We start from the raw sequence: 23,435 nt of genomic DNA on the forward strand, positions 1-23,435 counted from the left end.
TGATTCTTTATCATCATTGATGTTCCTCTCTCTCTCTCTCTCTCTCTCTCTCTCACTCTCACTCTCTCCCTTTCCGCTCTGAAATCAATAAAAATATTTTAAAAAATGTTTTATTAAAATTGATGGAGTTCAGCAAAATTGGTATTTAAAAGGAAATGTATATCCTCAAATGGACTTGTAATAAACAGGATGAAAGGGGCAAAGGAGAAAGCTAATGGCAACTTGGGTTACAGAGAAAATAAGACACTAAAGTGAACAACTCTCTAGAACCCGACTACAATAAGATCACGACCTATGAAAACCAATGGGATATGTCCAATAAGTATTCAGGGGAAACTCTATAGCCCTGAGTATAGAAGCATATACTTAAATGTACGAAAGATATAGCCAAGCAAATAACACAAAAAGCTCTTTTGAAAAAGAATAAATAAGACACAAACTAATTTATTTTTTAAACAACTATAATAAAAGTAGGCTTGATAAATAAAGCCCAAAACCTATTCTTTGAAAACACCATTAAAATAAATAAACCTGCCTGACCGCAGTGACTCAGTGGTTGAGCGTTGATCTGTGAACCAGGAGGTCACAGTTTGCTTCCTGGTCAGAGCACATGCCCCAGTTGTAGGCTCATCCCCCAGTAGGGGGCATGCAGGAGGCAGCCAACCAATGGTTTTCTCTCATCATTGATGTTTCTCTCTCTCCCTCTCCTTTCCTCTCTGAAATCAATAATATATATATTAATACATATATAAAAGCAAACCTTTGGGGGTCAAACAAAAAGAAAAAAAAGAAAAGGTACAAATTTGAAAAGTTAGGTTAAAAAAAGTGACATGACTACAGCTATAGAGCAGATGTTTTAAACCACGAGAAGATAGTAGGTACAGCTTCATTCTGGTCGATTTGTTTTATCTGGATGAGATGAAAGATTTTCTTGGAATATGTATGCCACTGAAATGGCTCAACAGGAGGGAGAAAAGAACAATAACCATAGAAAAAACTAAGTAAAGTGTCAGAGTGGGTCCATCTGCCTTCAGAGGCGGGATTTCTGCAGTGGATGTTACCAGTTCACAGGAGGAAGCGGGGAGCTCTCAGTTCTTCCTACAAGACCAGTGAACTGAACAAGGGTGTCACACACACGTGCACACTGCGATGATATCAAAAGATCTCCCAAGACACTCGTAATGGCCAAAAACAGTTTCCAAATAAAAAATCCTATTTGTGTTTGTTTTTAAAGACCCTTAATGGAGGAAAATAACGGTGTGTAAGTGCCTACTAGAAGGAGATCGATCGGAAAGATACACATGACACAGACCAGCACCGTTAGTAATGGAGATGAGAGTAAGGTGAGAGGTTTGGGGGAGAGTTAACGAAGAAATATCTCTACACTCTCCCTATCTTCCTGGGATGTTTAAAAACTAAATATATTCATTTGTTACTTCAAAAATATTAAACTACAGGTAAACCAATCAATAAAAGTAAGTAAGTATAACTGATAATATTAATTTGAAAAGAGAAGCAACACTTTAGTAATTGCTAATTAAATATTTTTAAGCTAAAGAATAAAAATTAAAAATTTAGAACACTTGTGGAAAGAGCTTTTACAATAAGAGGATTTTAAAATGGAAAGTCATTTTTGTAATTAAAGAGGTAGGAATGATTCAGCCAAACCTAAAATCATAAAGAAAAATTCAAAATTTGATTATATGAACACTTAAAACCACTGAACAAAGAAAGGCATTGTGGACTTGTCAAAGGACAAGAGTCATAGTAGGGAAAATATTGATAAGGGTTATAAACAGCCACAGCATTCATATCCGGAATATAAGGATCTTTTACAAAATCAATATGGTATGAAACCCAATAGAAAAATGAACAAAGGATATGCGCAAATCACAGAAGATATAAGGATGGCTAATAAACACTTGAAAATGTACTAAAGCCCTCCAGTTATCTAATAAAAATGCAAATTCAAACAATAATGAAATATTTATTGTGCCTACCAGACGCGCAAAAATTAAAACCATGAGCACATTCACCACTGGCAGGAACTGGGAAAATTCTGGTCTTTTTCAGATATTTTCTCTTATCTACTGATCTCCTCCCCTCCGGGCACTCAGGTAAATGTGAACACTTCTCCTCCTCATCTCTGTCCCCCTTGAACCCTCCATCTCAGCCCCTTCCTCACCTCTTCTATAAGAACCCTCAATCTGATCTCCATTCATTCACTTGTTCTTCTGCTCCATCATTTTGGCACTTGTGTTGTTCATACCCAATATCCCCTGCTGGTTCTTCTTCTTACCTGCCTGTCTAGCCTCATATTTCCAATATCCTCCTGAGGACATTTATTATGCACATGCAAATACTTGTCTGTCTATTTATCTGCTTCCTGTGGTATTCAGTTTGTGGTCTTTCTCAGAATTTACTCTTCTTGTGTCTCAGTTTTTCCCTATGGACACTCACTTTCCCTGGGCAAGGTCAGCCACCTTGGTTAGTCTAGTACTAGAGGCCCAATGCATGACATTTGTGCACTGGGGGGGGCGGGAGGGGAGGCTTAGCCCAGCCTGCACCCTCTCAAAGTCTGGGACCCCTCAGGGGATGTCCACCTACTGGTTTAGGCCCACACCCCAAGGGGTCCTTAACACTGCCGCAGAGGCAGGAGAGGCTCCCACCACTGCCAGTGCACTCGCCAGCTGTGAGCCCGGCTCAGGGCCAGGTTTTAGTCCTCAGGACATTCTCTCAGCATGTTCATGTTCAAGCAATTGGATTTAAAATGTTGTATAAGTCAGATTCCACGAGGAAGGAGCAGTTGACCCGTGTGCGTGCGTGTGCGTGTGTGTGTGTGTGTGTGTGTGTCCCTGCTGGGGGCCTGCCCCAAGTCGCACCGTGGAGGCTTGGAGCAGGCGCCCCTCTGTGTTGATCTCTCCGGTTCCTGGCCTTGCCTGTGTGTTGTTCTCTTCCTTGAGCTGTGGCCAGGGTGGAGTGCTGCCTGCAGGCTGTGCTTGTCTGATCGTGGATCACTGCGGGGACCCAGGAGCAGACACTGCTGGGGGCTGCCTGTGCACCCAGCTTTCCTGCTCCCGGATCCCTGCAGTGACCCGCGAGTAGGCCCTGCTGGGGCTGTCTGCAGCCGTTCTTGCCTGCTCCAGGGCCGCACGACCTGTTTGCGGATCGCCGAGACAATGCCTGCTGGGCTCACTGCTTGTCTGATCGTGGATCACTGCGGGGACCCAGGAGCAGACACTGCTGGGGGCTGCCTGTGCACCCAGCTTTCCTGCTCCCGGATCCCTGCAGTGACCCGCGAGTAGGCCCTGCTGGGGCTGTCTGCAGCCGTTCTTGCCTGCTCCAGGGCCGCACGACCTGTTTGCGGATCGCCGAGACAATGCCTGCTGGGCTCACGTTGCCAGGGTGACACCACCAGCGTCCTGCCCCGCCACTATGGGTGCTGCCATCTTTGGCGTGGAGTTATGGTTAATTTGCATATTGCTCTTTTATTAGATAGGATACTTGGGGGGAGGGACAGAAAGCTTTATCCCCAGGCAATACCTTCCATATAAGTTTAGGGAAGGTGGCCAGGATGCTCCTGAGGTCAGAGTATAGGGTGAGATAACATGGTTCAAACATCCTTTTTTGCTCATCCTCACTGGCCTATTCTGCCCCTTGGGGAACTTCCCTGTCCTTTTAGCCTAAGAAGAGTAAACTCATGAGAGCAGTGCTGGGCAGGCAGTCACCCCAGGGCGGTGCAGGTAGGAGAGGAGTTGCTCTAGCCTGACCCTGAGTGATCTGAGTAGCCACTTCCACTCGGAAATGTGCCTCACCTCCTGTCCTGACCACACTGGGCTGTGCCTCCCCAGGGATTTCTCATGGGTTTTCATCTTAGTTTCTGGGTTTTCACCTTACTAGAAACCAAAAGCAAAAATCTTACATTATCTGTTTTCATTGGGTGAAGAAAATGGATGCATGCAGACATTGCTGTAGGAATATACATCGTCATGCCTCCTCAGGGGACAAACGTTGTGGCAACACGTGCCAAATACTTGAAACATTGCCTGGGCATTCCATGACAGGATGGTGTACACTCACCTGTAGACTCCTTCCCACTGAATGTGACTACGTGCACTGAAAATATCCTACCAGACAAGCCTAGCAGGACTCTGTAAGGTGGACAGAGGTAGGCAGACTGTCCAGGAAGGACAGACGTGAGGAGTGGCCCTGCACTGAGTTCCCGGGTTTTCTTCTCCCATTGCCTCAGTCCATTTCATCTGCTAAAACAAACATACCATAAACTGGGTGACTTAAACAACAGACATTTCTTTCTTACAATTCTGGAGGCTGGAAAGTCTAAGGTTAAGGCACTGGCAGAAGCGAGTGGGGGGAGAGAAAGGAAGGACTAGGCAAAGAGTTCTTATATTTGACATCAAAAGTATACCCACATGTGAAAAAATTGATAAATTGGACCACATTAAATTTAAAATTTTTTGCTCTGCAAAAGATCCTGTTAAGATGATGAAAAGACAAATTACAGACTGGAATACAATATTTGCAAATCACAAATCTAACAAAGAACTAGTGACTAAAATATATAAAGAACTATCAAAACTCCACATTAAATAAACAAAAGGGAAATATACAAAAGATATGAAGAATATGAAGAGATACATGACCAACGAGGATATACAGATGGCAAAAAAGCACATGAAAGCATGGTCGACACCATTAGCCATTAGGGAAGGGCAAATTAAAACCACATTGAGCTATGACTACACATCTATTAAAGTTGTTTTTTAAAAAGTGGTAACACCAAATGCTGGTGAGGATGCAGAGAACCAGAGCTCCATACATTGCTGGTGGGAGTGTGAAATGTACAGTCACTCTGGAAAATAGCTTAGCAGTTTCTTCTAAAACTATAAATGGACTTAACATAATGACCCAGAAAATGCAACCTTGGGTTTCTATACTGGAGAAGTGAAAACTTATTTTTACACAGAATATTTCACATGAATATTCATAGCAGCTTTATTTGTAATACCCCCAAATGGGAAACTACTCAAATGCCCTTCAATGGTGAATGGTTAAACAAGCTGTGGTACATTCATATTATGGAATACTATGCAGTATTTACAAAGAACAAACTATTGATACATGCAACAACTTGGATAACTCAAGAAAATTATGCTGAAATAAGCCAATTTAAAAAGGATATGTACTATATGATTCTGCCTCTACGAAGTTGTGAAGTAACATAATTACAGAGATGGAAAACAGACTAATGGTTGCTAGAGATTAGGGCCAGGGTAAGGGGTGTGTGGCTATGAAGTGGTACCATGGCCTTAGCTGGTTTGGCTCAGTGGACAGAGCATCGGCCTGTGGACTGAAGGGTCCGGGATTCGATTCCAGTCAAGGGCACAGGTGCAGGTTGTGGACTCAATCATCCCCAGTAGGGGGTGTGCAGGAGGCAGCCAATCAATGATTCTCTATCATCATTGATGTTTCTATCTCTCCCTCTTCCTTCCTTTCTGAAATCAAAAAATATATATTTTTTACAAAACGTAAGTAAAGTGGGAGCATGGGTAAGCCTTGTGGTGATGATATAGTTATGTTCCATGACTGTGGTGGTAGGTACACAAAGCTACATGCATGAAAATATTGCACAGAACAATACACACATACACACGCGAACATGAATAACTTGTGAAATCTGAGTAAGTGCCGCAGTTGAGCCAAGGTTGGTTTCCTAATTTTGATATAATATATGGTTATGACAGATGTTAGCACTGGGGAAAGAGACAGGAACCTCCCTGTACCTTTTTTGTCAAAATCCCCGTGAATCTGTAATTACTTAAAAATAAATGCACTTTAAAAAACGACCTCAGGACCTCACTTGAGGTTTATTTTAAGGAAAAAAGAGGGGTGGGTTTCAATTTAGGGGAAAATGAAGTAAGCACATTTCACTCTGTTTCCCACTGAAATGCAACTCTGAAATCTAGACAGAATGAATGGAGGAATTCGAGGTGTTTTAAAATCAAGTGACAGGAGAACGGTGAAAAAAGACAATAATTCAAAGTAAAACTGAGTGAGTGCTGAGTTTTACCATTTCCCTTCCTCATGGTCTCACAGCCTCTCCTCAGGCAGCGTTCACCATGGAGGTGGGCATCGGGGGGAACAGAGCCCAGGAAAGCCTTCCCTTCAGGATGAGGAGCAGAAAAGTGTCTCCAAACACCCAGGGAGACCAAGGAATTGTCCTCCCAGCCCCCTTTTCCTTATTCTATATTTTCATGCCTTAGTCCCCTGCTGCCCACAAGCACTGCCTTTTCTGATAGGGAGAGCTGGGATCCAAGTAGGGTGGGCTTTTAAAACTATTGTTTTTACTCTCTCGGTTCTTTTACTGCCTTGGCCCTGGATGTGGGCATAGTCTTGATACGTAGTGGGAAAACAAAGCCCCAGTTTCTTGGGTGCCAGGCTATAAAGGAGAGCCACAGGGACTGGAAAGAATCAGGTAAATAAAAGAGTGGGAAGATTTCAGGCATTGAATCCAAAATGTTGTCTATCACTCCTGGGCTCCCTCCTGAAATGTGCTTGTTTAGATCCAACCCTAAATAGCATATTTTATATCCTGGACTTAAGAGACAGATCAATGTCCGGGTTCCACACAGACTACTGGGTAGCACACACAGGGGACTGACCCAATTCACAGTGCCAGGGCATTGTAGATGGAACTTGGTAACCACAACCCATAGAAGGCGGGTTGTGACCTGCAGCTAAACAGGATATGTATAACATTAAATGCTTATATTAGAAAAGAAGAAAAATCTCAAATTATTAATCTAAGCCTCAACCTTAAGCGATTAGAAAAAGAAAAGCAGAATAAAATCACGGAATGCACAAAAATAGAGGCATAAAGAATAAAAACCAAAGAAATTGAAAACAGAAAAAAATTAATAAACCTTCAGCAAGACTGACAAAGAACAAAAGTAGAGAAGACACAAATTACCACTATCAACAATGAAAGAGGTGATAGCACTAAAGACCCCAAAGATAATAAACAGGTTGTAAGGGAATCCTAAAATTAATTATATGCCCCTAAAATTGACAACCTAGATGAAATCAATTCCTATCAAAACCTATCAGAATTTACTCAAGATAAAATAGATAATCTGATATCCCCAGATAGCTGATGAGTAGGTGAAAGCTACACTCACCTCCTCTGGGCCCCAAACCAGATGTACAGCTAAATTATAGAGCAATCAACCCGAATAACCAACAGAAGGCTGATAACTGAACTGAGAACTCACAGAAGCAGCCACCTAGAGACTGATAAGAAGGGTGGACCTGGGAAAGGCTGGCCCCAAGTGTGGCAGCTGAGAAGCGGGAGGGGTATGGTAGATTCAAAATTCCCTTTCCCCAGGGATTCCCAACCCAGAGCAATGCGGATGGGAAGAGGAGCCCACATAGCATCTGGTGTTGAAAATCAGTGACAATTCAGTCCATCTAGGTCTCCTAGATGCCACCTTCCTAGGGACGAGCATTCCTATTGTTACAGCATCAGCCTGGGTGTGCACTGCTAGGCCCCCAACTGCTGGTGACACATACTTGGGTCCCATAGGGGTGTCTGCTGGCTGTACCCAGCAGTGACTTTTGGGGCCCTTTTTCTGGGGAGGCTCTTGGCAGAGACTCAGACAACGACTAAATTGAGTAGCTTTGGAAAGAAGGCATAGATGGTGCTCTTTCCCCGACCTTTGAATCACATAGCCAGCCGAGTTCAGACACACCAGGACCAGAGTGCTGTGCAGAGCTGAGACTTTGAGTGTGTCTCCTGGGGAAGCTTTTGTCTAGGAACCAGATGGGCATTGCTACTTCACAGGGTGCGCGGGCACTAACTTCCCTGCAATCCCAGCCTGTGCTACCCCAGAAGGGTAAGAAGTACCTGCCCCCTCCTACAGGCACCATCCCCTATAGACTGTTTGGATCAGCCCTGCCAGGCACCAATACCCGAGCCCTCTGGGCTCAGTTCTGTGAAGGGAAAGGAGAGCAGCTAAGAACTGGGACCTTCAAAGTGTGAGTCCCTTGAGGCTATTGTCTAGGATGGGGATGAAGTGCTTAGACCAGTGGTTCTCAACCTTCCTAATCCCACGACCTTTTAATACAGCTCATGTTGTGGTGACCCCCAACCATAAAATTATTTTCGTTGCTACTTCATAACTAATTTTGCTACTCTTATGAATCATAATGTAAATATCTGATATGTAGGATGTATTTTCATTGTTACAAATTGAACATAATTAAAGCATAGTGATTAATCAAAAACAATATGTAATTATATGTTTTCTGATGGTCTTAGGCGACCCCTGTGAAAGGGTCGTTCGACCCCCAAAGGGATCACGACCCACAGGTTGAGAACTGCTGGCTTAGACCTATTTTGCTGGCTGGGCCAGCATTACCCCAATGGGAGGCTCTTTTGATCTGTCCCCCTGAGCCCATTGGCTCTGTCTGGCTGAGCTTGCTCCTGTAGTGGGTGCAGCTGGATGCACCCAACCTAAACCTGCAGTGTGCTCCTCCCGGGAAAGCTAGACTTGGAGACACTGACTGAGATGGCCCTGGCATAGGGCCACTTTCCCCTCCTGATGGCATGACCTCCCAAGAAGACCCACTAACCCTACCCACCCAACCTCGTTTGATCCTCCCTACTGAGCTCACAACCTGTGGAAGGGTCTGTAGGTCATGGCCAGGCTGGGCCCACCCTACAGTCTTTCTTTAGAAGGCTCTGGAGGAAGACCAGGCAATCTCAGGGGAGGTGGAGTAGCTAGCTGACAGGTGGAGGCAGACCTCAGAGAGCCTCAGTCCTTCCACAGATCTGCCCCCAGCTCTAAGTTGGAGGAAGCTGATGCTTATACACAGATTGGCCCTCTCCCACACACACCTTGGCCCAATACACACAGCCACAAACAGCATGGTAGCTCGTTAGCCCAAGGCCTATTTATTACTCACAATGTGTGACATCAACCTAACCTGAACCCCACTCAAGTGGACACAAAACTAACACAACCAGTGGTGGGATTCAGACCACACTAGAGCTCAACTCAACTAGCTGAAGAAGTGGCACATACAAAAGGGGATGCCAGACCATGCTGAGAACTACACCTCGGGGGCAGCATCTCGTGCAGTGATCGAGGTTTACCCTTATAGCAACTAGCATAAAGGGTTAATTTCACCCACAAAAAAGACCAACAGCACTCAAGATGCAACTACCACAAACCCACAATATTCCTGGAGCACCAAGCTCACATTATCTGGAAGATTGTGCCATGGAGCGCAACAAGACACCTACATCATATAGCCATTATAACAAGTTTGGAAGTCATAGCAGATTTACCTAATACAGAGACAAAATGGAGAGACAAAGAAATATGCTCCAAATGAAAGAACAAGAGAAATCTCCAGAAAAAGAATTAAATGGAATTGAAGTAACCAAAATATCAAATGCAGAGTTTTAAAAAATGGTTATAAAAATGACCAAGGTCCTTAGAGGAAGATTGATGATGTGAAAACTTAAAAAAAAAGAGATAGTAAGCATGAAATAGGACATAGAAACCATAAAAAAGAACCAGTTCAAAATGAAGAATACAATATCTGAAATAAAGACTACACAAGAAGGAATCAACAGCAGGTTATTTGTGAAGCAAAGGACCGAATCAGCGATTTAGAAGACAAGATAACAGCAAGTACCTAAGCAAAGTATCAAAAGGAGAAAAGAATTTTAAAAAATGAGAAAAAGTCTAAGGGACCTCTCAGATAGCAAGCATACAACATCCGCATCATAGGTACACCAGAAAAAGAACAAAGTGAGCAAGGGTTCAAACACTGAATAATGGCTGCAAACTTCCCTAATCTATTGAGGGAAGAAGTCACAAAAGTTCAGAAAACAGAGTCCCAAACAAGATGATCCTAAAGAGGCACACACTAAGACACACCATAATTAAAATGTCAAAGACTATAAGATAAAGAGAGATTCCTGAAAGCAGCAAGAGAAAACAATTAGTTACCTTCAAAGGATCTTCCATAAGGCCCTCAGCTGATTTCTCAACAGAAGGGATTGGCATGAAATATTTAGTAATAAAAAGCAATGACCTACAACAAAGACTACTCTATCCAGTAAAACTATGACTTAAAATTGAAGGTGACATAAGAGCTTCCCCCCCCCCCCCAAAAAAAAAAAGCTAAAGGAGTTCATTACCAGTATTGCAAGAAATGTTAAAGGGCCCGCTTTAAGAAGAAATAGAAAGAAACATAGGTATAAAGAATAAAATGGCAATAAGTACCTTTCAATAATAACTTTAATTATAAATAGATCAAATGCTCTAATCAAAAGCCATAGGGTAGCTGAATGGATAAGAAAGCAAGACCCATATATATGCTGTCCACAAGAGACCCATCTCAGAATGAAAGATACACAGACTGAAAGTGAAGGGATGGGGGAAAAAATATTACATGCAAATAGAAACGAAAAAAAAAAAATAGCTGGGGTAGCAATGCTTGTATCTGACAAAACAGACTTCAAAACAAAGGTCATAACAAGAGGCAAAGATCACTACATAATAGTAATGGGATTGATCCAATATCTTGTTATATTGCAAGCTATAACCCTTGCAAACAAACACATGTGCACCCAACATAGGAGCACCTAAATGCACAAAGAAAATTTTGTTGCAAATTAAGGAAAAGATCAACAGTAATATAGTCATGGTAGGAGATTTTAAAACCCCATTGTCATCAAAGCATAGAACTTCCACACAAAAATCCAACAAGGCAACAGCAACCTTAATTGGCACTCTGAATTGGATAGATTTAATTGATTTTAAATTAATATCAATGAACATTTCATCCCAAAGCAGAATATACATTACTCTCAAGTGCACATGGGACATTCTCAAAGATAGACCACATGTTAGGATACAAAATAAGTCTTAAATTCAAGAATACTGAAATCATTTCAAGCATCTTCACTGACCACATGGTATAAAAACAGAATTCAACTACAGATGACTGAGGTCCTCAGAGTTTTTGTGTGGGTTGTAGCTATCAATTTTTACTACATAATAAATTAGAGCTAAGAAAAATTTAATAATTTGTCTTAAAAGAACAAAAAATAGTTTATTATACGATAACATAAATAGCATATTCTTGTGAAAAACATTTTTAAAAGCAAAACCATTTGTAGGAAAGTAACAGTTTTACATTTTTGCAAGTCTCTAAGTCTGGCTTCACAGAAGCTGTTGAATTCTCCCATCTGTAGCTGGGTTGGTGCACTATTGCACGCCGTGTGGCCTGCAGGAAACTCAGCTGTGCTGTACCCTTCATCCTTCTCCATAACTTTACTTGAAAGCTGAGGTTTGAAGTTAATATCCCCCCCTTCTGGAAGACGCACGAAGGTGATAAAGTACCCACAATCATCAGGCATCCATCCCTAATGAAAACATTAAGCCAAAACTAAATTCTAATCATTTTTTATGTACAAAAAATTTAAGAGAAATGTGAGAGAATCTACAAAACCACAGATTATATTGCTTTATTACTTTTTAAATATATTTTTATTGATTTCAGAGAGGAAGGGTGAGGAAGAGATAGAAACATCAATGATGAGAATCACTGATTGTCTGCCTCCTGCATGCCCCTTACTGGGGATCGAGCCCGCAACCTGGGCATATGCCCTGACCAGAAATTGAACCCTGACCTCCTGGTTCACAGGTTGATGCTCCACTGAGCCACACTGGCTGGGCACAAATTATACTGCTTTAAATCTTGACATAACCCAGATGTTGAGAACAAACAGGTATCCTATCAGCAGATTTCCATTTCTCTTCTCAAAGGCACAGTATGGGAGATGAATCCAGCAGAAATCTTTCTTGGCTCTAGTGCCCCTACCTGTCACTGACAAGGGCTACAATACTTGAAACCACCCATCCCTGCAGACCCAATGACAGTCTGGAGCTCATTTCAACTGCTCCGTAGGCCCCTTCAGGCTGGACTTCTGATTTCTTTTTTCTTTTTGACCCTGAATTCGAAAGAGCTTCTTCCGGAGATCCTTCTGCCGCTTCAGTTTCTCTTCTTCCTCCTTCTGCTTTGCTTTGAAGTGCTCTTTATTGTGCAGGTGCCGCTGCTCCTTGGCCTTCCTCATCTTCTGACGGTGCACTGTGCTCAGAGCATCCAGCAGCGCAAGGACCTGACAAGGACAACACCCAGTGAGCATCAGAATATCCTTACACTTACTGCGGGCCTGCCTTCTAAGGGCCACGGTATCAAAACTGACTACAAAAACTAGGATCCATTTATGATACAAATGGATGTTAACCTAGTGAAATTTATACTGAATTAGGAAATTATAATTTGCATGAAGCTATATGTGGGAGGCTATTTACTTAGCAAAATACTTTAATGACCTTCACCACAAAATTACCTTTGTTAGTCACTCTTGGATACTATGTACAACCAATTAACACAGAGTGATTCGTCAGCTGTGTGCCAATTCTTCCCATCAAAATGCATGAGACAGAGCATAGCTGAACAGAAGGGAAATGGACTCTAGTTTTCCTCTAGCTTCCAGTTCTTAGGGCCTTGAATTACTCTGGCCCTTATCCTTTCTGATGAAAAATGAGAACACAGTGGATATGCCAAGTGTGCTACTGAAAGCATTATTTTCACATCTAAATGCAATGTGCAGTAAGCCATTCATTGACAGTACCTTTCTTTCATGAGGCTCCCGTATGACAGCTGGTCTCTGCCTGTCCTTTGGTATCTTGCCTGACTTTGCTTGGGTCTTAGGCTTGTTCTTAAAGGGCAGGGCCTTCTGTAAGGCTTTCGGAATGTGTAGTGAATTAAAATGTTTCTTTTGCCTCACAATCAGCTGAAAGACAAACAAAAAAAGCAAAGATTGATATAAATTATGACCTACATGCATTTAAAACTTGCTTAAAATCTTCTCAATGATTGTTGACTTTCCCCACAAGATTAGTAACACCAGAATCTGCTGACAATCAGAAATAAGGATTCAATCATACATCAAACATGGACTGCCTCAAAAGACATGCATAATTCTAGGCGAAACAGAGAAATATATAGAATATTTGCAATTCTTCCCAAGAATTCAAATGTGCCTATTACTACAATATGTACTGTGGGAGTCTTTACAGAGCAGATAGAAAGATCCAAAGTCTCTTTAAATGGAAAAGTCCGGCCTTATCTCTGGAGCACTGAGGTGTTTTTTTCTAGCCGAACAAGAATAATCTCACCGTTCATCTTTACTATCAGCCTCTCTGGACTTAAGGACATAGTTCTTCCTCAGAACCAGTCTCCTCACCCGATTCTCACTGAGAAGTTTAACTTTGTTCTATTTCTAATGGAAGGCCAGCTGAGAAAACGGAGATTTAAGCAACAAATGAATGCAGTGTAAGCTCTACTTTCAGATTTTAAAGTAATCTAAATTCTATGCTTAAATTCAGATGACTAAAATTGTTAACTGCCTCAGAACTAGTTAATAAGTAGAGAGTTTTACCCTACATCTTTACCAAGGTCAACATCAACTATATAAAGCAATATTTCTCTATGTCCTTAAATTTATTATTGCTCTAGCAGTGGATAGAGCGTTGGCCTGCGGACTGAAGGGTCCCAGGTTTGATTCAGGTCAAGGGCACATGCCTGGGTTGTGGGCTTGATCCCCAGCAGGGGGCGTGCAGGAGGCAGCTGATTGATGTCTCTCTCTCATCAATGTTTCTAACTCTCTATCCCTCTCCCTTCCTCTCTGTGAAAAAATCAATAAAATATATATTTTTTTTAAAAAGAGACTTGAAAAGGAGTGTGGAGCCAGAATTATTAAAGACATCATCTATAGCAATATTCAATATTCTGTTTTAAGAAACTAAAATGCTTTAGAATGAAAGAAATAAGAGAAATCACCTTCTCAAAAAGAGTAAGCACCACAGACTGGACAAGAGGTGCCAGGAGCTGAAGGGCAGCATATTCTAAGAGACATGAATATAACATGGTTCAAAATCTTATGAACTATTTTAAAGAAATAGTAATGCCCAAGCCTGGCCAGTGTAGCTCAGACAGTTGAGCGTCAACCTATGAACCAGGAGGTCACAGGTTCAATCCCTGGTCAAGGCATATGCCTGGTTGCAGGCTTGATCTCCAGTTGGGGACGTATAGGAGGCAGCCAATCAATGATTCTTTCTCATCACTGATGTTTCTTTCTCCTTCTCCCTCTTTCTCTTTGAACTCAATAAAAACGTATTTAAAAACTTTTTAAAAAGAAAGAAAAAGTAATGCCCAGAGACCTTCTGACTTACGCAGAGATCAGACTGATACCCTGCACTACCATCTTATTATATAACAATTAAATATCCTGCATTAAAACAACTCTTTTCAAATGTAATGTTAACCTGCAAAGAAAAAAATGGAAGTTTTGAGACCAAAATCTAAATGAAAATGGGAATCCAGACAGATACTAAGAACTTAAAATAAAAAAGTACTGATGAAGCCAGACTGGCAAGGATATGGACCAACCAGAACTCTGGTAGCTATTAGTGGGAGCCTCACTGGGTATGACTCCAAAATACTACAGGCATCATACGCTGAAGCAGAACACATGCTGCTCTGTAATCTGGCAACCCCACTCGTGGGGACCTATGCAACAAAAATGGGTGCTCGTGCACACCAAACAAGTCATACATATGTACTCAGAACAGCATTTATAATGGCCAAATATTGAAATTAAACTCCATCAGTAGATAAACTGACATCATCATATAAAAGAATTCTACTAGACAATAACGACAAATGAATGTCTGCTACATACAAGAACATGAGCGAATTTCATAATACTACTGAAAGAAGCCAGGCAAAATATATGCTCTATTTTATAAAACTCAAAAACAGGCAGACCTAATTTACATGTCAGGAGTCAGAATCAGACAGTGAGTGTCTTTGAGGTGGAGGAGATGTGACTGGGAAAGGTCACGGGGGGCTTCTGTTGTGCTGGTAAGTTATTGCTTCATCCAGGTGATGGCAAGCTGAGTGTGTTAAAATCATTGAGGTATACACTTCTTATTTGTATACTTTTTTGTATGTATGTTAACATTTCAATAAAAACTTTCCCCTAAACCCACATTGCTTCAATAAGAATTAGCATATTATTTTTAAAAGTAGTAAGTATATGTGGTGGGGAAAAAAAAAGTCCAAAATATACAATGAAAAGTTTAAGTCTATTTTCCAAATCACAGAAACAATTATTACTGCTTTGCAATGTTTCTTCTAAAATAGTCTATAAACATACAACATGTTCATTCAAATTTAATGTTAGACTCTCTACTTGAAAATTCAAAGCACAGGAAATGTTACATACAAAGCATCTGGACGACCCATCTAGAGAGCACATGCGTGACTGTACCTTATACAGAGAATCCTTGTTGGGCTTCAGTTTGATACGATTGGCAAGCCGGAGTTGACCAGTTGTCCGCATTCCTGACCAGGTATCTTTCTCACCAACTGGTTTCAACAAAGATGTTACTGGGTTATAGAAGGCTGGAATGGAGACAGGATACCAAGTTCTCATGAAGACAATATCTGGAAAGAGAGGAAATTTACTTTAACATTTTCAGAAGAAGGTTCATATCCACATGTCAAACAAAGAACAAAACATTCACCCCAAACTTCTCAAGCTGGTTGCACAGAATTTGAAGACAGACTTTACCAAGTGAACTATGTACTCTTGAACATCACAAAACTTTTACTGGTTGTGAATCACATGGCCCCAGATACAGCGTGACCTGGCACACTGCAATGATGCTCCAACTGGAAGAGCTGGAGCTGACCCCAGCTTTCTAAAGACCTGAACTGCAACTTCTAACCCACACTAGATGGAAATCAATAGAAAGGTATTTACCACTCATCAGCAACTTGTCCTCAAAGGTGGCCCGGAAAGCGCCTTCGGGAGCTCGGAGAGCTTTCTTGATCTGTCCCCTTATTCCACTGACAGTGCGGATCACAGCACCTTCAAATTTGGCCACTTCTAAGGCAGAATTAAACATTCCCTACAGGTATATATATATATGTAAAAAAATACACACACACAAAATCAGATACTTTACTTCTTAGTTCATAACTACATCCTTGGTTATAAAACAGAACTCACTGAAGAGTGATAAAGGTAATAATCAAACTATTTCCCCCTTAAGTGGAATTACTAGATTAAAAAGAAGACAACTCTATTTTATTTTCCCCAAAATAACATTAAGATACAAATGTTATCTATTGTGGGCTCATTATCATGCTCATCACTGATATCGAATAGAAGATATCTGTTAGTCTGAACTAACCTGGATAGCCTCGGTTGTCCAGCTCATTTCCTATTACTTAGGTGCACACACTCAGAAAACAAAGAGCTAGATAAATGATATATTGTAAGAACATCTTATAATCATCTTAACTCTGTGTTAGTGGGAATACCCACCAATGAAAGTTTCAATAAACGTCAAACCACCCTCCGATGTTATACCACTTAAGTGTCCATCTCTCTATACCCTTGTCCACAAGTATGTTGAGAATGGCTTTGTCTATTTTTCTACTAGTCTGTCTGATAAATCTATGATTTTTCTCTTTTCTTAACACAAACCCAAAAGGCAGGAAACAAAGCCCAATGAAAGATTACACATATTAGCTCTATGACAGTCTCACTGGAAGTAATAGCCTCAATTACTAACTATCTCTATTTTACTTCACCTTAAGATTGCTGAGCATATTTAAGTAACACAGAAACCAACAGAAAAAAGTACTAGTAAACTGAAAATATCTAAGACCAAGTTTATTTAAATTCCTTTTCTGAAAACATTAGACCTACATTTTAGAAGTATTTCACTGCTCCTTTAATAATACAAGGGGGAGGCAAAAGTAGATTTACAGTTATAATCCTATCTAATAAAAGACAAAGATGCTAATTGACCATACTTTCGCCATGCCACCAGCCAATCAGAGTGATATGCAAATTAACCACCAACAAAGATGGCTAATTTGCATACTGCAGGTAGGGCGGGCCAGTGCGAGCTGCCATCCGGGCCCCTGTGTGTGGCCCCGGGTGGCGAGGATAGGCGGCACAATCTGCTCCAGGAAGCCCTATTCTTGCAGGAATCTTCCTGCAACGGGCCTCTAGTATAAATAAATACAAGAATAAACTGTATACTCACAACTGTAAACCTACTTTTGCCCATCCCTATAATATACATTTATAAATATGTAAATATACAGACCTTAATGAATGAAGTATTCTTGAAAATTTTATATGGAAAACCAGTTAGCTTTAATTTCTTCACAATTTTTATGGATTTATCCAAATCAAGAACAGTTCCTGTGGCAGCTATCCTGAAATCAGGCTAAAAAGGAAACCCCCAAAATTTGAATACAGGAATAATATCGGCAAGAGAACAACTACAATTCTGTGATACAATAAATTAGCAAAGTGCACTTCACTTACAATTAGCTAAGAAAAAAGAATATCTGAACATGCAAAATAGTATTTTAACAAAAGCAATCTGAAACTATAATGAACATAAGCCAAACTAATGTTGATGTCTGCAGTATTTTCCTGAATGAGGGTGATCTCACAGTAACATAGTTTCACAACAATGACTTATCTGAGATAAAAAGGAACATGAAAGTTTGGTTATATTGTTTAAGAAATTAAATTTCAGACCTCCAGGGTGGGTTCCATCTGTTCACTACAGTGAGGCCTTGACTTACAAGCTTAATTCGTTCAGAGACCGAGCTCGTTAAGGAGCTCATTAACTCAAATTACTCTGTCAACTCAATGCAAAAAAATCGGCTGAGACAGCTGGTATCTCAAAAAACTCGTTAGTCAGGACACTCATAAGTCAAGGCCCCACTGTATTCTGTTTTCTTTTCTGATAAATGGGGCCAATAAAACCCACTCTGATTGATCACATGAAGACGGTGTGAACATATTTTGCTAACCCAACATTACAGGGTGTAGCCTTATGTCTAGTTAGTATCTGACACATCCCCAAAACCTAGAATAGTATTAGTATAGTATAGTACTTAGCACATGGTGAATACTGCTTACATATTTTTAGAAAAACACATCCAAAAAGTACATAAAAATATAAAATGTCCTTAGTACCATTACAATTCTTCTACCTCCCTCTTCTTTACTCCCACAATCTACTTAAAAAGATGCAAGAAAATTAAAAGCAAAGCAATTTACTATACACACTAAAAACGAGCAATTTTCCACTTAAAGTATCATGTACATATTCCATATTTAAGATATATCTCAAACACAATATATAAAATAAAACATCCGAGATATTTACTGTTGTGCCATCGACAAACTGTACTGCCAAGAATCCAGTTCCTTGTGGAGTAATAGGACCTTGAATAAAACAGGAAAAAATATATAGTGAACCACAAAAGTTAGTATCTATTTTACATGCATATATACTCCAATCCAAAAAAAAAGAGAGAATTGGGATTTCATAAAATGGAAACTATAATGATAAAGCTTAAATGTTTAAATTAACCTAAAGGCAAATTATTCTAATCACATTTTACCCCAAAAGGCTGCTCCACAATGCATGTGCTGAGGGGTGTATTTTAGAAGTCTTTGTCTTCCATTGTGGTCTTCGATATAATACAGTGGGATGGTCTGAAACCTCCTCCACCCTACAGAAAAAATGATTGGATCTCGGGACTTGAGAATTTTCTTATACCAACGATGTTTCTTCAGACGCAACTGAGGGGAGAAGAGATTTCAATAAGATTATTCGGTGAAAGTATGTCCAAAAAAACCTCAATGATCATATCACACAGCAAAGGGTACCTACCTGTACATATCCAACACTGCCCTCACTATTGCCCAAACCACCCAAAATAATTGGGTAATGGGGATCAAAGTTAAGCACGAATTCACAGGGGACATTCTCTATCTCAATTCGGACATACATCCCAGGTCGAAAACCCTCATATTGAACTCTGGCTTCATCATCTTGGTCTTCAAATTCTGCTCGGTTAAGCTATATAAGAGAGGGGGGGAAAACACAGTAAGAAACCCACAATACTGTCATCTTTAATAAACATAAGGTTAATATATAAAAAATGAGCTATTTCAAAATAATCTATAAGCAGAATTATTTAGGCTTTATCCTAATTAAAAATGTTATATATTCTATCTTCACAGTTTGTTCAGGATATGTCTCAATAATTTTCTTCTCTGCTGTTCCAATATACAGCAAACGTCAGCAACACAGAAAGGAGCCGTAATGGTGATTAGCAAACACCCTCAACTTCCCCAGTACACACTTGCTTTTTTTACTCTCCAAATAACTATTTCACACTTTTTCTCCTTTCTTCAATCACCCAATATCCAAGCCCTCACCTCATTCTTGGCTGCTGTTTCCTAATTTACTCAAAAGTTAAGCATCTACAAGAACTTCAACACTCAACCTCTCTACCAGGATTTACACCCATGTCTAGCCTTTCATTATAGCTCTACACTGTTCAATATGGTAGCCACAGATGGCTTTTCAAATTGAAATTATTAAAATTAAATAAAAATTTTAAAATTCAGTTCCTTGGTCACATTTCAAGTGGAATCAACATGTGGCTAGTGGCTACAATACAGTACAGCACAGAGTTCTACTGGGTGGTTGTTATAGATTATACTAGAGGCCCAGTGCACGAAATTCATGAATGAGTGGGGTCCGTAGGCCTGGCTAGTGATCAGGACTGATCAGGTCCCCCACCCTCCCACTCCTCCATCCCTTGCCGCTCGCGTCTGTCTATTCAATTTCACTTATACACTAGGTATCATCCACTCCTGGACTTCATTCCAATATATCTTACCTATTATTTTTCTCATCTTAAAACTTCCTTTTAACTCTTCTTTCAACTAGAATCCCATTTTTCTGAAGAAAATTGCCACAGAAGTTTTCTATAGTTGCAGTCTCCATTTCCTCTTCTCCCATTCTCTTAAATTCCCTAAAACTGGACTTTAACCCACACTCGATAAAAATGTTTGTAGTCACATAAAGGCCTCAACATTCCTAATCTAGTGGTGAATTTTGTCTTAATTATAGTTAACACATCAGCAAGATTTGAAATAATGTCTCATTTCCTTCTGTAGTAGCTTCCAGCACACCTGGTGTTCTCCTAGATTTCTTAGGTCTCCTGAGCACTGCTCCATCCCCACTGCTGCCTCCTCTCTGCCAGCCTGGCAATGGGCACCCAGTGTCAGTACTGGACCTCTCCTCTGGTCTCTACACTCACTCCCTCGTCGTCCTATCCATATCAGGGCTTTAAGTAGCATCTAGCTCTGAGACCCTGGCTCCAACCCCTCCCAGCTGGACACTCTACTTGTCTGAAAAATGACCCCAACCTAACAGACCTAAACTTCATCTTCCCAGACAAACCTATACCAACTAGAGCTTTTCGATCTTACTTATGAAAACTCAGTTCTTCCAGGAAGTCATCCTTAGTTTCTCTCTCACAACCCCCATATTTAGGAAATCATATGGGTCTACTTTTCAAGCAAAGTATACCCAGAATTTGATTTTCTTTCACCTCCACTACCACATACCTCCCCATCCCGCAGTATGTGTTATTTAATCTTACCAAACTCTTGCCAGAGCAACCCTCTCAAGGTAATTAGATCACATACATCTATCCTCTGCTCAAATGGGCCCCATTCCACTGAGTAAGCCCGTCAAGACCTTTACAATGGCCCATGAGGTTCTAGGTGAATTAAATTGTAAATGCCTGAAGCAGACTTCAGAACTAACTTTACATTTCTTAGTCACGGTCTGTATGAGGTCAGTACAGACCTGAGACACCATGTTAATGACTAACCAGCAGATCCTTCTTTGACTAGATGAAGGTCTAGGTTGATCACATTTTCACAAATGATATACTTACCTTGCAAAAGGCATAGTGTGTTACAGTTTACAGAGGCTCCTGTGCCCACTCCCCATCAACTGTGCACACAACTTTGTGTCTTTCAGAGTGAGGTCAGCATCTCCAGGCAGGAGAGCTAGACTAGCTCCCTTTCAGCATTCCACATGCCCTTTTTATCTCCCCTTAACTCAAAATACTCCTGAACTCTGATCAAGGTGAGTTTCAGACAACCCTTCCTGAAGACAATGGTGTGTGCATTAGCCACACAGGCCAAGAATCACCTACCCATTCAAATGATTTCATTATGGTTCTAGGGAGCAGTAATATGAATGCCAAGGCAACGCTGGCATTTAAATAAACTCACTGCCTCAAATAACTACACAGTGAGATCCTCAAAAGTGGTGGCAGTGTCTCAGCCATTTCTGTTTCCTCACACTTAATTCTTGGTACAAAACAGGAACTGGTATCTTCTGATTTCTTGCAGAAACAGAGGACTGCATGAATAAACACGAATGTACACACTCATCTTCACCTCGACCTTGGAGTCCAAACGAGAAGCACAGAAGTAGATCAGGGAGCAGAGAGCTAAAGAAGTTAAGGATTCACAACACTGTATTACAGCCTCGAAATGAGGCTAACGGGATCTGAGTTTTCTTACCTGTGCTTGTTTATGCATTTCCCCTTTAAGATCATCAAAGTACGTGCTTTCTCCTTCATCATACTCTGCATCAAACATCTCCTTCAATTTTCTCTTCTTATCCAAATGCTTTTTCTTGGCACTTTCCTCTGCAGAGGAGTCAATTTCTTCCTTAACTTCTTCCTCTACATCTTCAGTCTTAAATTTCCAGAAGAGAAAATTTTGTAAAAGTTTGTGGAGATATTTTCTTTAGCTTTAAAGCAGATTTAAAAAGTTCTACTGAGCTGCAAAAATCTAAGTTATGATCATCATGAAACAAAACAAAACACAGCCTTGAGCTTTAAATAACATGTATTGCCACAAGAGACTTTTAGACATCTGCATTACAATGAACTGCAATTCCTTAGTCTGTCTGGGAATGCCAAATGTGAATAAAATAGCAGCAAGTGTCCCCACCCAGATACTGTTCTAAAAAATCTGAGGGATAACAGAGAATTGGTTTTTCTAAATGGATTTTTTTTTTGCTTAGATATGAATATTTTCTTCTTTTTCCCCTCTTTCTTTTGAATTTATTGGGGTGACATTGGTTAATGAAATTATATAAGTTCCAGGTGTACATTTCTATAATACAAATTCTGTATATTTTATTATTTGTTCACCATCCCAAGTCAACCCTCCATCACCATTTAACTCCCCTATACCTTCTTCTACCTACCCCGACCTGCTCAACGCTCCGCCCCCTCCCCCCCCACACACACCCTTCCCTCTGGTAAATACCATACTATTGTCTGTGTCTATGAGGTTTGATGATTTTTTTTTGCTTAATCCCTTCACCTTTTTCACCCAGCTGCCGAATCCCCTCCGCTCTGACAATTCTTTACCTATGAGTCTATTCTATTTTGTTTGTAGTTTATTTTGTTCATTAGATTCCACATATGATTTAAGAACAGGAGAATGATGGCAAAAATAATGGTGGAGAGGAAGACAGTGACCCAAGAGCTAAAACTTTCAATGACTGAAGAATCATAACAGCAAGAGGTAATAGGTGTCACTCCAAAAATCAAGAATAACAAGTAGCCCAGACACTGTGCGGTTAAGTGGTTGGGCGTCAACCCATGAACCAGGTCAAGGTTCAATTCCCGGTCATGGCATATATCCGGGTTGCAGGCTCGATCCCCAGGAGGGGGCATGCAGGAGGCAGCTGATTTTTTATTCTCTCGCATCATTGATGTTTCTTTTATGTTGTTGTTGTTAATCCTTACCAGAGGGTATTTTTTCCATTGATTTTTAGAGATTGGAATGCGGGGGGGGGGGACAAGAGAGAGAAACATCGATGTGAGAAAGACACACTGATTGGTTGCCTCCTGCAGGCAACCCGATCTGGGCTGGGGATCTAGCCTACAACCAAGCTAGGTGCCCTTGACCAGAATCAAACCCAAGACGCTTCAGTCCAAGTGCCAATGCACTATCCATTGGGCCAAATCAGTTAAGGCTCGTCACTGATGTTTCTATCTCTTTCTCCCTCTCCCTTCTTTTCTCTGAAAATCAATAAAGACATTTTATATACATAGAAAGAAAGAATAACAAGTAAATCAATAACCTTTGATCTGTCCCCACCCTCCATGTTTTCAGGAAGGAATCCATCCAGTCTCTAATCTACATAGACAACAAGATTAGAATGTCTCAAAATAGGCCTATCTCAGAATATACTGACCACAGTTATAGGACCAGTGGCTGACAGCCACCTGGCAAAGTCATACCTGAGTATCCAGGCTTGATTTTCCCTTGTGCACGTCCCCTGTTTCCAAGTCTTCAAAATCACCATAGAGCTCCTCTGGGAAAAGAACATCCA

General features: G+C 40.7%; 1 protein-coding gene across 1 annotated transcript in view; it reads right to left on the reverse strand.

The window, feature by feature from the left end:
- Positions 1-11,698: 11,698 nt before the first annotated feature.
- The window catches only part of BMS1 (BMS1, ribosome biogenesis factor), a 34,948-nt gene continuing 23,211 nt past the window's right edge, over positions 11,699-23,435 (reverse strand). The window contains exons 14-23 of the mRNA XM_006774528.2: positions 23,344-23,417; positions 21,605-21,781; positions 18,882-19,070; positions 18,610-18,790; positions 18,372-18,430; positions 17,292-17,414; positions 15,932-16,079; positions 15,437-15,612; positions 12,734-12,895; positions 11,699-12,214 (exon numbers count right to left, since the gene is read on the reverse strand). Of these exons, the coding sequence (XP_006774591.1) occupies positions 11,984-12,214; positions 12,734-12,895; positions 15,437-15,612; positions 15,932-16,079; positions 17,292-17,414; positions 18,372-18,430; positions 18,610-18,790; positions 18,882-19,070; positions 21,605-21,781; positions 23,344-23,417 (1,520 nt within the window). The 3' untranslated portion in view covers positions 11,699-11,983. The remainder of the gene's footprint in view (positions 12,215-12,733; positions 12,896-15,436; positions 15,613-15,931; positions 16,080-17,291; positions 17,415-18,371; positions 18,431-18,609; positions 18,791-18,881; positions 19,071-21,604; positions 21,782-23,343; positions 23,418-23,435) is intronic.

The sequence above is a fragment of the Myotis davidii genome, unplaced genomic scaffold (genome assembly GCF_000327345.1).
Source record: "Myotis davidii unplaced genomic scaffold, ASM32734v1 scaffold808, whole genome shotgun sequence".
NCBI lineage: Eukaryota > Metazoa > Chordata > Mammalia > Chiroptera > Vespertilionidae > Myotis > Myotis davidii.